Genomic DNA, 14,886 nt, shown 5'->3' with positions numbered 1-14,886 from the left:
AAACAACACAGTATGCCCAGTTGTACTATATTGGAGAACCATAAATAACTTAAGAGTAAAATAATATTTTAAAACATGAATTCATGGGCATGGCACATAATGGATGACATAGGAAATAGATCCTTTGCACAAGTACACAGAATCACCTTGACTGAAGAGTTGCAATTGTAGACTGATAAAGTCAATCTGTCTTATTAACTCAAATACCACAAATAAGGAGGAAACCAGTGAGCTGAGGTCAGATTTTTTTTAAAAATGGAGATATTTGCTCCTCAAGCCCTTCCAAGGTGAGGAGGTGCATGACTTAAGAATTTTGAAGAAGAAAGGATTTGAAGTAATCTTTGTAGAGAGTGATAAGAAGTGGGTAAAAGGGCTGTTGAAGTGTCAAGTGCTCTGCTGAATTTGTATAACTAGTGGGTCAATTGGCCATGGCCCTGCAATTTTTTTGTAGAGAATAAAAGACAAATGTAGGAGTTGAATGTCTAAGGCTTTTAACAGGCCAATCAAGGCACCTGAGCTGAAACTAGAGTCCACCAATCTTTTTTTTTTTTTAATATTTTTAGTTGTAGATGGACATAATACCTTTTCTTTTGTTTATTTAGTTTTTTTTTTTTTAATATTTATTTTTATGTGGTGCTGGGGATCAAACCCAGTGCATCATGCTTGTTAGGCAAGTGCTCTACCACTGAGCCACAACCCCAGCCCAAGTTCACCAATCTTAAAAGGGAGTTTAAAAATAAAAATTAAGGATAGTTGCACACCATTGTGAATATACTTAATGCCACTGCCTGTTAAAGTGGTTAAAATGGTAAATTTTATATATTACCACAATAAAAAAATAATTGAACACTTTAAAAATATTATTGCTTAAGTTTCCAGATACTGTCATGAAACCTTTTGTGGAGATTGGTCAAGAACTTCATGCCTGTAGCACCTTCTGGTAGATCTGTGGACATAAGGGAATGATTACCATCAGGATTACCATTTCAGCCATTAGAGATGATTACCTACAGAAGTGATGCTGGGACAAATGATATTCTTTTATTTTTATTTTTTTTAATTAGTTTATTTTTTTTAAAGAGAGAGATGAGAGAGAGATAGAGGGAGGGAGGGAGGGAGAATTTTTAATATTTATTTTTTAGTTTTTGGCGGACACAACATCTTTGTTTTTGTATGTGGTGCTGAAGATCGAACCCGGGCCGCACGCATGCCAGGCGAGCACACTACCGCTTGAGCCACATCCCCAGCCCGACAAGTGAGATTTTAAGACTCATGACTAGGAAGTCACAGCATTTCATGAGTACTCATGTAACAAGGTCGTCTATGTTGAGCATTGTGCAATTATGGACATAATTAAGCTTTCCTGGAGAAATAGATTTTGACTTCATTTAGCCCAGTTACTGAGAAATTAATTTTGAAAATATTTTGTTTTGGTACCAGGGATTGAGCTACACATTCCCAGCCCTTTTTACCTTTTTTTTTTTTTTTTTTTTAATATTGAGACTGGGTCTCACTAAGTTGTTTAGGGCCTTGCTAAATTGCTAAGGCTGGCCTTGAGCTTGGGACTCTCCTGCCTCAGCCTCCTCAGTTGCTGGAATTACAGTCATGCCATACCATGCCCAGGGAATGAGGGAGTTTTGGTATTTTTTTATTAAAAACAAGTGAAACATGTTAGGTCTCAATTTACAGAGAAGAATTTATTGAGACCCCTTTTTTTTAAGTTTTTTTTTTTAATTTTATTTTTAGTTGTAGATGGACACAATAACCTTTATTTATTTCATTTTTTTTCATATGGTACTGAGGATCAAACCCAGTGTCTCATATGTGCCAGGCAAATGCTCTACCACTGAACTATAGCCCCAGCCTTTAAAAAAGTGTTTTTAACATTCTTTTTTTCTTGAACTATGTTACCAAGACTGATAATTTAAATACCATGTAATTCATTTCAGTTTACAATTCATTGATGTTTAGTGAATTTTTTGGAATTCTACATCAACTACAATGTGGTTTTAGAACTCTGTGTGCGGGAGGGTGACGGGGGTTACTGGGGATTGAACCTAGGATTTTACATATGCTAGGTAAATATTATACCACTGAGCTACATCCCCAGCCCTAGAACATTTTTGAGCCTCCCCAAAAGATCTCTTATATCCATTTAGAGTCCATTCTCTTTGGTACTTCCAGACAACCCTAGTTTACTGTCTCTGTAACCTTTGTTTCCTGATTTTTTTTTTTTTTTTTTTGTGTGTGTGTGTGTGTGTATGTATGTATGTATTTGCACACAATACATATTGAATCTGGGGCACTCCACCACCAAGCTACATCCCCAGTCTTTCAAAAATTAGTATTATTATTTTCCCCTTGGGCTGGAAACCCAGGTCCTCACTTATGCCAAGCCAGTACTTTACCACTGAGCCATCCCAGCCCCTTTTTTGTTTTTTGAAACTGGGTCTTACTAAGTTGCTGAGGCTGGCCTCAAATTTATGATACTCTGCCTCAGCCTCCTGAGTTGCTGGGATTACAGCATGAACCACCATGGCCAGTGCTGAACACTTAATGTAAGTGGAATCACAGAAAATGTGGTCTTCTATGTCTGGTTTCTTTTACTTAACAATCTTTTTTTTTTTTTTTTTTTTAATATTTTTTAGTTTTTGATGGACCTTTATTTTTTTTTATTCACATGTGATGCTGAGAATCGAACCCAGTGCCTCACATATGCTAGGCAAGCACATAACATCCCTCTTCCCTATCTAGAATTCATCTTTGTTTTTAATTGTAGCCATTCTAGAGGGTATAAAATTGTATCATGCTGTATCTTTAATTTGTATTTATTGATGTTGAACATCTTTTCATCTATCTAGGAGCCATTTGTATATCTTCATCATGAAATTTCAGAACCTTTTGTCAGTTTTAAATTGGGCTATTTGAGAGGTGTTTATATATTGTAGATATAAGACTTTAAAAAAAATATTTATTGTTTTTAATTGTAGTTGGACACAATACCTTTGTATTATTTATTTATTTTTATGTGGTGCTGAGGATTGAACCCAGGGCATCGTACACGCTAGGCAAGTGCTTTACTGCTGAGCCACAACCCCAGCCCCAGTATATAAGACTTTTATCCAATAGATGATTTGCAAATATTTTCTCCTAATCTGTGGTGGTTTATCTTTGTTTTCTTAGATGGTGGCTTAATTGCTATATATTGTCATTTCATTATTTAATCCTAGCTAAATCCTATAATTCTTTATAGATAGAAGGTATTACATAAAAGACAGTTGTGGGGAAAGTTGTGCTGATATGATAATTCCTCAAGTGAAGACATTTTGACTTCATGTTTAACAACATGAGGCAGCAAAAAGAATGCATAAGCTCTGCCTGTTTTTTTTTTTTTTTTTGACCCTTCTATTCTTTTTGCTCCAGTTTTCTAAATCATTTTAAAATTAAACCCATTATGACATTTTTACAAGAGATTGTAAAAAACTCTGTCAATATATCAATTCCGCTGTAAATAGAATACCTCTCACATGTGTTATATTAATGCAAAATGAAGAAGCAACAACTACTTCTAAGGTGATGCTGAGAAGTACTCCTATAGTTCTCTCCTGTGAAGTGCATAGCAGTGAACTTGTTGTATAGATTCGGGTAGTTATTTACTCATAGTTATTATAAGTCGTTGTTAATTGTAGGAGAAAAGGGTACTATTTAAAAAATGTGTAATACAAATTTTCATTGTAACATGACAGTGTTACTATATTTTGGTATTCATCCTATGCTTTTAATTTCTGCCTTAGCATTAACAGGCATTGTCTAAGGAGTTTTTTTTTAATTATTTATTTATTTATTTATTTATTTTAGTTATCGGCGGACACAACATCTTTGTTTGTATATGGTGCTGAGGATTGAACCCGGGCCGCACGCATGCCAGGCGAGCGCGCTACCACTTGAGCCACATCCCCAGCCCTGTCTAAGGAGTTTTATCATGATCCTTCTACATTGTTTTATGTTTTTTAAAATATTTTAAAATTTTTGATGGACCTTTGTTTCATGCTATCTTCTCAGTATCTTGTGTTCTAGATGGTCTGACTTGTCTTCATTTTGTGAGAGAGTAGGCAAGAGAAAGAAAATGAATAGTCTTTTTCATTTTATTACTACTTATCTCTGTTCCTCAGCTGTGTAGTTGGAGGCCCTTGTGCATGAAGACAGATTTGTTCTATGGCCTCAGAGTTGGGTGCCGGGGACGATGGCGGCTGCAGTGAACTGGCAAAGCCCCTCTATCTTCAGTATCTGGAGAGGGCCCTCCGGTTGGACCATTTCCTGCGACAAACATCAGCCATCTTCAACAGGAATGTTTCTAGGTATGTTATTTCATCTTTGTAATATTATAATGTACCGCATTTCTGATTCCTTTTATCCCTGTAAACTTTAGGGTTAAAGTATTTTAGGACTTTTGTTATCTTTGATGTTTTCTTTTTTCTTCTTTTAAGTAAAATACAGTTAGCCTTTTCTAAGAATCAATTTCTTCTATAAAATATCCAGTTTTACTAACTTTAAAGTATAATGTTTTGCTGGAGGAACTGTGACTATTGACTTGCTATTCAATTTATAGCGATGATAGTGAAGATGGACTGGATGACAGCAATCCCTTATTGCCCCAGTCTGGGGATCCCTTAATACAAGTAAAGGAAGAACCTCCAAATTCATTGCTTGGTGAAACTTCTGGAGCAAGCAGTTCTGGAATGTTAAACCCGTACTCGCTGAATGGAGTTCTGCAGTCAGGTCTGTGTGGCTTGAGATCCCTCTTTGGTCTAGCAGTTCTCTTGGTGTAGTCATTCTTTCATTTTTATTTCATTTTATTTTTGTTTCTTTATACAGAATCAAAATCTGACAAGGGGAATTTGTATAACTTCTCTAAGTTGAAGAAAAGCAGAAAGTGGCTAAAGGTAAGAAATAAGGCAGAATGTTTACAATTCAAATAATCTGCTGATATTGCTAATAGAGGGCAAGTTGTTAACTCATTTTTATAGATTGACAGATTGTTTTTATTTCTCATGCTGGTCCTGGGGATGCACATTCTAGGCAAGTGCCCTACTACTTAGCTATACACCCTAGGGGCCTAGGGGTTCTTGGTTGTGGTATTTTGAAGAAGGTTCAGTGACATTATTTTAGCAAACATTGGTAAAGCACAGTGGAGAAAGGAATATAGTAATCAAATTAGATAAGATCTTTGCCCTTGTTGGCTCATGTCATCAGGAATATCAATTTTCCATCAGTCCATGAGTAGTTCAATCATGCAATAAATGTTGATTGAGTGCATTCATGTGCCAGGAACCATTGAACATGGACTGGTTTCTTGCTCTGTGGAGCTTATATTCTAAATGAGGAGGTAGTGAGTAAGCCTGTAAACAAGTAAACTTTCAAACAAGAAAACTTTCAAACAAGTCAACTAGGAAGTCACAGCATTTCAACTAACTTGTGAATGACCAGAGAGAATCATGTGAGGGTCTAATTGTAAGAGCATTTCAAATAGAAGAAACAACTGTGGGATTCATGAGTTAAAAAAGCACCTTAGGGGGCTGGGGCTTTGGCTCAGCAGTGGAGCACTCGCCTAGCATGTGTGAAGCGCTGGGTTCAATCCTCAGCACCACATAAAAGTAAATTAATTAATTAAAAAAACAAAAGTATTGTCAATTGCAACTTAAAAAATATTGAAAAAAAAGAAAAAACACCTTAGTGCTGGGTGAGGTGGCACACACCTATAATCCCAGTGACTTTGGAGGCTGAGGAAGGAAGATTGCAAGTTCTAGATCAAATTCAGCAACTTAACAATACCCTGTCTCAAAATTGAAAATAAAAGGGGCTATAGGTGGGGCAGGGGCTGCAGGTGGAGCTCAGTGGTTATGTGCCCCTAGTTTTAATCCCCAGTACCAAAAAGAAAAGAATCAACTTGGTATGTCTGGGGGAAAAGGAAGGCCAGTGTGGCCAGTCCGTTGGAGCACGGTGAATGGAGGGCAGAGGTAAAAGATGAGATTGGAGCCTGTGATCACACAAGGCCTCATATATCCACTTAAGGAATTTGTATTTAATCTAATAATAATCATAAGCCATTGGAGTTTTAACAAGCAGCACCAGTGGTATAATATCATTTACATTTCTTACAATGTTACTATTAATGGCCAGACTTGAATTTAGGATAATATTTCTTCTGAAAACTATTTGGGGCTGGAATTGTAGCTCAGTGATGGCAGCTACTTGTCTAGCATTTGTGAAACAACTACATTCGATCCCTAGCACCACATAAAAATACATAAATAAAGGTATTGTATCAGTCTACAACTAAAACAAATTAAAAAAATAAAGACTAATTGTTTTTCCCTTAGCACGCACAAGGTCATCAGTTCAATCCCAAGTGCCAAAATAAATAAATAAAATAAAACTAATTATTTCACTGTTTCATTCTTTTCCTGTGAAAAGCTAAACGAAGTGTAAATTCTTTACTATTACCTCGTGCACTTTAAAAGGCTCATGTGTAAAAGGTCTGATTTACTCAATGTCAGTAAGGCTTTGTTCTGGTAGAAATGCATAAATCTTTATTCGTAGCCATGACATTTTAAAAAATTTAGATACACTTCACTTGCCATAAAATTTAACCTTTTAAAACATACAGTTTAGTAGTTTTTCGTGTGTTCACGAGGTTGTTCTCAGACATAACCACTGTCTAATTTGAGAACATTTCATTACTTCATAAAGAAGCTGTGTAGTCATTAATAGCCACTCCCTACTCTCTAGTTCCCCTAGTCCCTGCCAGCCACTAATCTGCTTTCTGTCTCTTTTGATTTGTCAATTTTGGAAATTTAACATAAATTGAATCATCATTTGTGGTCCTAGCTTCTTTCAATTAGCATAATTTTTTAAGCTTCTTTGTTTTTGTGACACATATTAGTACTTTTTTTATAGCTAAGTAATATTTCATTATCTGGATATTCCACATTTTGTTTATCCATTCATCAATTAACGGCTGTTTGTTTTTTTTTCCCTTTTTTTGTTATTGTGGCTTACTTTTTCTTATTCTTCTATATTCTATAGGTAGATTTTGGTTTGGTTTTGTTTGCCTTGGAATTTAAAATTTAGCTTGAGAATCTTATGTATAGTGTACTCAGTGCAATATAACCTTCCTATTAGGTTTAATAGTATCTTTTTTTGTTTTTCAGTTGAATTAGTAAATGGAATATAAAGAAAACTGAAATGACTGTTCTCCAGCTGTTTTTGTCATTGTTTTAGGATCTGGGGAAAAAATTCTTGGATTATAAATTGAATAACAACATAGCGAAATTATATTTTCATTTTTTCCATTTTCCAGAACATTCTTTTAAGTGATGAATCCAGTGAAGCAGATTCTCAGAGTGAAGACAATGATGATGATGAAGAAGAACTCAATCTTAGCAGAGAAGAACTTCATAACATGCTTCGACTACACAAATATAAGAAACTTCACCAAAATAAGTATAGCAAAGACAAGGAGGTGAGGGTTTCAAGAGAAAACTCAGACCTTCATGCTGGGTGTTTACTCTCTCTGGTTTGTAGTCATTAATGAGATATATATTTAAACTTTATATTTAGGTGGTGATGGTTGTGAACAGCTTATTGAGACATAATCCATACACCCAAAATTCAGCTTTTAAACACTTGCTAATCAATAGTTTTTGGTATATTTATAGCATTATGTTAGAATCATCACTAATTGTAAAATATTTTCATCACTCTAGAAAGAAAACTCATATTCCTGAGCTGTTGCCATTCATTTTCTTCTTTTTCTTTAGTGTCAGGCAACTATCAGGCAACTTCCAGTCTATCTTATTTGTTTGGGGGCTGTGCTTGATGTCAAATCAAGGGACTTAAGAATGTACCTTTTTTTTCTGTAAATGTTCCCATTCTCAACATTTCGTACAAATGGATTTATACAACGGTGTCTTTTGAGTGTGCAGCTTCTCTCAATATAATTTTTTCAAAGTCCATCCCTTTTATAGCCTGTATTGTACTACATTCCTTTTTACTGCCAAATGTTCTGTTGCATATATACCATATTTATCTGTTCTTCAGTTGATCAACTGATTGGCTTATTTCTGCTTCTTGCTACTTATGAATAGTACTGCTGTGAAGATTTGTGTGTAAGTATTAGTGTGGATATATGTTTTCAATTCTCTTAGGTGTGATCTTAGCAGAGGAATTGCAGGGTCGTATGGTAACTGTTTATTTAACCCTTTGAGGATCTGCCAGAATGTTTACATGCAACTGCTCTTTAAAAGTGTTCTGTCTTGGAAAACTCCTTTTTTTCACCTACTAACATTAAAATGATGATAGTTTTAAGTGATAACTATTTGACACTCTTACTAAAGTGTTTTTGATTTTTGCCAGAAGTATAATTCATTGTCTATATGAAAAATAGCATATTTGGAAACAAACAGTTTTCCAGCAATTTCTTATAGTCCAAAGTTAGTTCAGAAAGCTTTGAATATAATATGCTGAAACTTATAATTTGGTAGAAGTGATAAGGAGAATTCCTGAAAAATTTAATTCAAATTGTGTTTTTGTTTTTTTTGTTTATTATAGTCTAGTGATAAGGCATGTAACTTCAAATTTCCTCACTTTAAAAATTGAGGTACAGCGGGTGGGGTTCTGGCTCAGTGGAAAGGTGCTTGCCTAGCACATGCGAGGCCCTGGGTTTAATCCTCAGCACCACATATAAATAAATAAATTAAATAAAGATATTGTGTCCAACTAAAATACATATTTAAAAAAAAATTGAGGTACAGGGCTGGGGTTGTGGCTCAGAAGCAGAGCGCTTGCCTACCACGCGTGAGGTACTGGGTTCAATTTTCAGCACCAAATAAAAAATAAAGATATTACGTCTACCTATAACTAAAAAATAAGTATTTTTTAAAAAATTGGTACAGAATACCTGTAGAAAAGAACACAAACTAAGCATACAGCTTGATGAGGGCTCATTTAATTTTGACCTTTGAGAATCTTGTAAGAGTTCTTCATATTACACTTCCATTCTAGTTTCAGTCCTTGGACAATACTTTGTCTATAATCCAGGTAAAAATGTCAATTGTGGACTACCTGATTTTAATTAATTTTCATATTTATGCATTAGCAATAAATAAGAATTAATGTGAGATTTGGCTGTCAATTTAAGTGAAATTTTGAAATGATTCCTGGATGGAAACAATTAGATTATTCATGTTAGAATTCTGGTAATACAGGAACTATCCATAATAATGGTAGACTCTCTTAATGGGAGACAAATAGAGAAGACTTGAAAGATTGAAGAATTTGGTTGACTGGTAAAGGTCAGACTGTCAAGCATCAGGAACCTATTATTGGTAAGAGAAATATTTCCAAGGGGAGATCTTTCTGTCAGGAATTAATTTCATCTCAGGTATATCAGGAGCAAATAAATTATCTGGTATAAATTCAGAAGCCTCAAGATTTTTTCCTAAAGTTTTTTTTTTTTTTCAGCATTCTGTATTATGCATAGCAGTTAAAGCTATTTTGCTTTGAAGTTAAGGAAATTCCCTTTGATGTAATAAATTCTTACTGATCTCTGTAGGAAGAATATTTTATTTAGGAGCTATGATTTCCTATGGTTCAGCTTTCTTTCACAGAGATGATTTTAAGGCTGGTCTGTACAACATAGGCAGGCCTATTACACACTTTGTATTTTTCAGTTGCAGCAGTACCAGTACTACAGTGCAGGCCTGCTTTCTACATATGACCCTTTTTATGAGCAGCAACGACACTTACTTGGACCCAAAAAAAAGAAATTCAAGGAGGACAAAAAGCTTAAAGGTGAGCATGTTGATCTGCCTTCCACATATACTCATCCTTAATTTTCAGAATTTTGTTTGGCTGGCTGGACACTGTGGTGCATGCATATAATCCAGCTCCTTGAGAGGCTGAGGCAGGTGGATTGCAAGTTCAAGGCCAGTTTGGGCATCTTAATGAGACCCTGTCTCAAAAAAAAAAAAAAAGGTGAGGGGGATAGGGCACTGTGTGTATAGCTTTGTGGTTCAACACCCCTGGGTTTAATCCATAGTACAAGAAAAGAATGAATTATGGGTGTCCTGCTAAAACATAAGCATAATATATATACAGTAAAAATTTGCTTTACCTGAAAAACTCTAGTCTCCTTTCTGTTCGGAAGTATTAACCTTATTTCATATTTGGTTTATGGTCTTTTTGAGAGTTGGAAAAACGTAACTAGAGATTCCTGGTCAAAGATTTTCAGCAAATTAATGTATTTGTTGTTTTCTCTATGCACTCTGGCAATGTTGAAAGTGATTTGGAGGCCGGGGTTGTGGCTCAGTGGTAGGGCACTTGCCTAGCATGCATGAGGCACTGGGTTCGTTCCCCAGCACCACATAAAAATAAAATAAATAAAATAAAGATATTGTGTCCATCCAAAAAAAAAACTTAAAAAAAAAAAGAAAGTGATCTAGGATGGGAAAAAGTTTCTTATGCATCATTAGGTATGACGAGTAACCTGAAATATATGGAGTAAGTTATAATTGTTGTTGGCTGAGGTGATTTAAAATAGATCAGATCCTGATGATCTCCTGTAGTGTTTGCAGTTTTATATCTTTCCTCTCTTGTTGAGCTCTAAGCAGCTGGAAACCAGGAAGGAAACAGTAAGGGAGAGTCTTAAACTATCTGTGGAAGGCAAATTTTATTCCCTTGAAGGTATGAGTTGAAGTCAAAAAACGTCTTTTTAGGTTTCCTCCCTTCTTATCTCCCACATCCTCCTTTTATATCTGTTTTCTCATTTTCTATTCACTCGCCCCACTAGCTTTTCGCACAGATTTTAGTGTCATATAACTTAATGCATTTAGTGTCATATCACTTAATGTTACTTTTCTTCAGCTTACATGACCACCAAATACAAATTGGTTTCCTTTTTTATTTAATAACTCCCTTATTAAATACAGTGTTAATAATGGACTACCTGATTCACTTATATGGCCACCAAATAGAAATAGGTTTCTTCCTTGAGCCTGATGATATTTGTAAGCCTTTTCTAGTGTTGAGTTCAAAAAGAAATTTGGTTCTAGGGCTTTATTATATATTTCTCTTTCATGGAAACAGATGGAGTATCCAGTATTCTTTTCCAAGTTAGTGAGATTTTTCTCTTGGTATATTTATGGGCCTGCATAGATAAAGGGAGCAATGTTGCCAGCTTCAGGTAGAATGAGGAAAGCACCGAGAGTTTTCTTGTAGTGATGAGGTTTCTGTATGGAATGGAAGAAATATAGCTTCATAAGCATCTGTTTTCCTTTTTAGCCAAGTTGAAAAAAGTAAAGAAAAAAAGACGAAGAGATGAAGAGCTTTCCTCTGAAGAATCCCCTCGTCGCCACCACCATCAGACCAAAGTATTTGCCAAATTTTCTCATGATGCGCCTCCCCCTGGCACTAAGAAGAAGCACTTATCCATTGAGCAGCTTAATGCTCGACGTAGGAAAGTGTGGCTCAGCATTGTGAAAAAGGAATTACCAAAGGTAAATGAATTACCAAAGCTTTTTCTTCCCACCCTCTAAGAAGCATTTGTGAGAGCTAGATCCTTTCAGGAAAGGAAGTAAAAATAATGAAGGTAATCTGTTGAAATTAAGAGAATAGTAATAGGATTCTCTTTAGTTAACTTTTCCCAGAATTTGGTCAGAATTCACAAGACAGTTTCATCATATTCCTTGGTTAAAAGAAAAAAAAATGGAGAAGTGTAAAACTTTCATGACTTGGACATACAGTAATTGTGTGTGTGTGTGTGTGTGTGTTTTCCCGTTAAAAAAATTACAGCATAAAACAAAATGCCAGAGGGGAAACCTCTTTGGTGGACAAATAACTAGCTTTCTTTTTTCTTTTTTTAAATGTAGATGAATGTAATATCTTTATTTATTTTTTTAACGTGGTGCTGAGAATCGAACCCAGTGCTTCACATGTATAGGCAAATGCTCCTAGCTTTCTTTTTTTTTTCTTTCCTTTTTTTTTTTTTGTGCTGAGGATTTAGTCCAGGGAGTTTTACTATTGAGATGCATACCTAGCCAGTTTTGTTTTTTTATTTTGAGACAGGGACTCACTAAGTTGCTGAGGCTGGCCTTGAACTTACAACCCTCCTGTGTCAGCCTCCTGAACTGCTAGATTTACAGTTATATACCACCATTCCCAGTGCTTTCTTTTCTTTTCTGATGCTGGGGATTGGACCAGGGCCTTGTACATGCTAGGCAGGCGCTCTGCCACTGAAATTTGTGCCCAGCTCAGCTTTTTTTTTTTAAGTATTTATATATTTGTTTATTTTAGTTTTAGGTGGACACAATATCTCTATTTTAAATTTATGTGGTGCTGAGGATCGAACCCAGTGCCTTATGCATGCTAGGCGAGCACTCTACCACTGGGCCATAACCCCAGAACCCCTCAGCTCAGTTTTTTAATTTTATTTTGAGACAGGATCTCACTAGTGTGCCCAGGTTCACCTCAAATTTATCTTGCCCCTGCCTCAGTCTCCTGAGTAACCGTGATTATAGGCATGCGCCACAGCACTTGGCAAGAAAACAGTTTTCTTAAAAATAGCAATAGATACTTGACAGCAAATGGATAGGTGTTAATAGAGAAAATTAAGTAAAAAGGAGATGTTTCTTAGAGAATCCATACACACTTAGATAACATTTTATTCTGATATTATTTCAAAGTTAAAAGTAGTAAGGATAGTTCACCACTCAGATTTACAACTTGTTTGCTTTTTACCCTTTATGTAAATTGAGTATATCTTGATAAGATGAAATATTTCATTGTAAGTAGGATATTTTCTAAACAGGATATTTTATGAATTGAGAAAAATTGATACTAAAGTTTATATGGATACAGTCAGTATTCAGGAGTAGCTAGGGAATATTGGAAAAGCCCTGTTAAACATTGAAACATGGTATAAAACCTCTATAATTAAAAAAAGTCTGGTATTGACACATGCATAAGCAAATAGTCTGGTAGAATAAACTAATGAACTTTCTGATTAATGGTTTTGGGACAATTAGATAGCCATTTGGAAATAGATAATATAAGATGTGTATTTCACAAATATGCTATATGCCCCAAAGGGAGTAGAGACCTCAATTTGAAGAAAAAATAAATCCTACAAATGCTGAAAGAGACATGATTTCATTCCTCATAAAATTTACATGAGCAAGAAATAACTAAAATTAGAAAACAACAGACAAAAAATTGGGAGAAATTATTTATATTAAATATCACATTCAGAGGGCTGTTTACTCTGATATATTAAGAAATCTTGTTGGATGTAGTTGTATATGCCTATAATCCTAGCTACTCAGGAAACTGAGGCTGGAGGGTTAAAAGTTGTAGATCATCCTTGGCAGCTTACTGAGACCCTTTCTCAAAAAAACAAATAGAAAATGGCCTAGGGAGGTAACTTAGTGGTAAAGTGCTCCTAGGTTCAATTGCCAGTAATACCAAAAAAACAAAACAAAAAACCAACCTCTTGAAAGTCTAAAGACAAAGGACAGACATATTTATTACGTTGGTAAAAAATTTGAAAGTGAACACATTCTATTAGGAATGCTGTGGAGAAAGGCATTCTGATGCATTACATGTGCATAATAATATTTATCACAGCAGTATTTGTAGTTATGAAATAATGGAAACAACCTAAAGGCCCATCCTTGAAAGAATACCTGAGTAAAACTGTGATAGATTCACACAATGAAGCACTATGCAGCTGTTAAAAAATATCAGACTTCTCTTTGTTCTGATATAGAGTGATTTCTAAGGTACACTGTTAAGTAAGGAAAAAAGCACAATCGTGTATATTACTCTTCATGTAAGAAAAATGAGGATACAAGTAAATACACAAATAGTTGCTCAGTTCTACAAAAAAAAATTCAAGAAGGGTAAACAAAAATTAAGTAATTTTCTTAGCAGACCCGTGAAAGAGATTTTTATGAAAGGGATTTATGGGAACAGGGCAGCAGGAATGAAGAGGAGTCTTGAAGTCTATCTTTTAGTGTAGGGATGACTTTTAGAAACATTAATATTTCAGACACTCCTCACGCATCCCAAAATAAATAGAACAGATAAAACTAACCAAGATGTGTATAGATATGTATGTAATACTGTATTGCGGCAAGTGAAATACAAACACTAATAAATGAACTTAATGTGTTTAAAAATGTATATCAATCACATTTTAGGGAGTGGAGAAGAAATGAATTAACCAAAGTAGCAGAAGAAAACAGTGACTGTATATGAGAGGCTAAAGACCAAAAGAAGTCGGCAGAAAGGCTAAAGTTAACATTGTAAATGTGTTTCTCAAAGGGGATGGATTAGCAATTTAAAAATTGTATAGCTGGGTGCAGTGGCACTCTGCCAGTAATCCCAGTGGCTCCGAGACTGAGGCAGGAGGATTGCATGTTTAAAGCCAGCCTCAACAATTTTGTGAAGCCCTAAGTAATTTCTTAGTGAGACCCTGTCTTGAAACAGAAAAACTAAAGGGCTGGGGGATATGACACAGTTTGTAAGCATTCCTGGGTTCAGTTCTTGGTACAAAAACAAAACAAAACAACAACAACAAAAAACTATGAACAACTGAGGTAATTGTATTATAGATGAGAGCCACTTTCGTACTGTGTGATAGTGAAGGTATAAATAAAGATTGGGAAAGCAAAATGAAGCCTGGAGTTAAATTTGAATCAAAGATCTTTCTGTGAACTCATGGTGACATACATACAGAGGATACAGAAATATAGGTGAATGTATTAATTTTCCAAACTGGCAGAAAGTGTCTTAATCAAATATTCAAATAAACATCACTAATACTTTAAA

General features: G+C 35.2%; 1 protein-coding gene across 2 annotated transcripts in view; it reads left to right on the top strand.

Moving 5' to 3' along the window:
- Positions 1-14,886, top strand: part of Ino80 (INO80 complex ATPase subunit) — a 138,435-nt gene that overhangs the window by 23,148 nt on the left and 100,401 nt on the right. For both annotated transcript variants that reach the window (XM_046460794.2, XM_046460793.2), the window contains exons 2-7: positions 4,173-4,358; positions 4,610-4,779; positions 4,876-4,943; positions 7,361-7,522; positions 9,732-9,852; positions 11,341-11,555. In XM_046460794.2, coding sequence (XP_046316750.1) covers positions 4,216-4,358; positions 4,610-4,779; positions 4,876-4,943; positions 7,361-7,522; positions 9,732-9,852; positions 11,341-11,555 — 879 coding nt within the window. In that variant the 5' untranslated portion in view covers positions 4,173-4,215. The remainder of the gene's footprint in view (positions 1-4,172; positions 4,359-4,609; positions 4,780-4,875; positions 4,944-7,360; positions 7,523-9,731; positions 9,853-11,340; positions 11,556-14,886) is intronic.

The sequence above is a fragment of the Marmota monax genome, unplaced genomic scaffold (genome assembly GCF_021218885.2).
Source record: "Marmota monax isolate L192 unplaced genomic scaffold, Marmota_monax_Labrador192_F-V1.1 WCK01_AAM20220418_F8-fsc00001, whole genome shotgun sequence".
Classification (NCBI taxonomy): domain Eukaryota; kingdom Metazoa; phylum Chordata; class Mammalia; order Rodentia; family Sciuridae; genus Marmota; species Marmota monax.
Note: the sequence above shows the minus strand (reverse complement) of the source record. Positions and strands in the feature narration are given on the sequence as shown.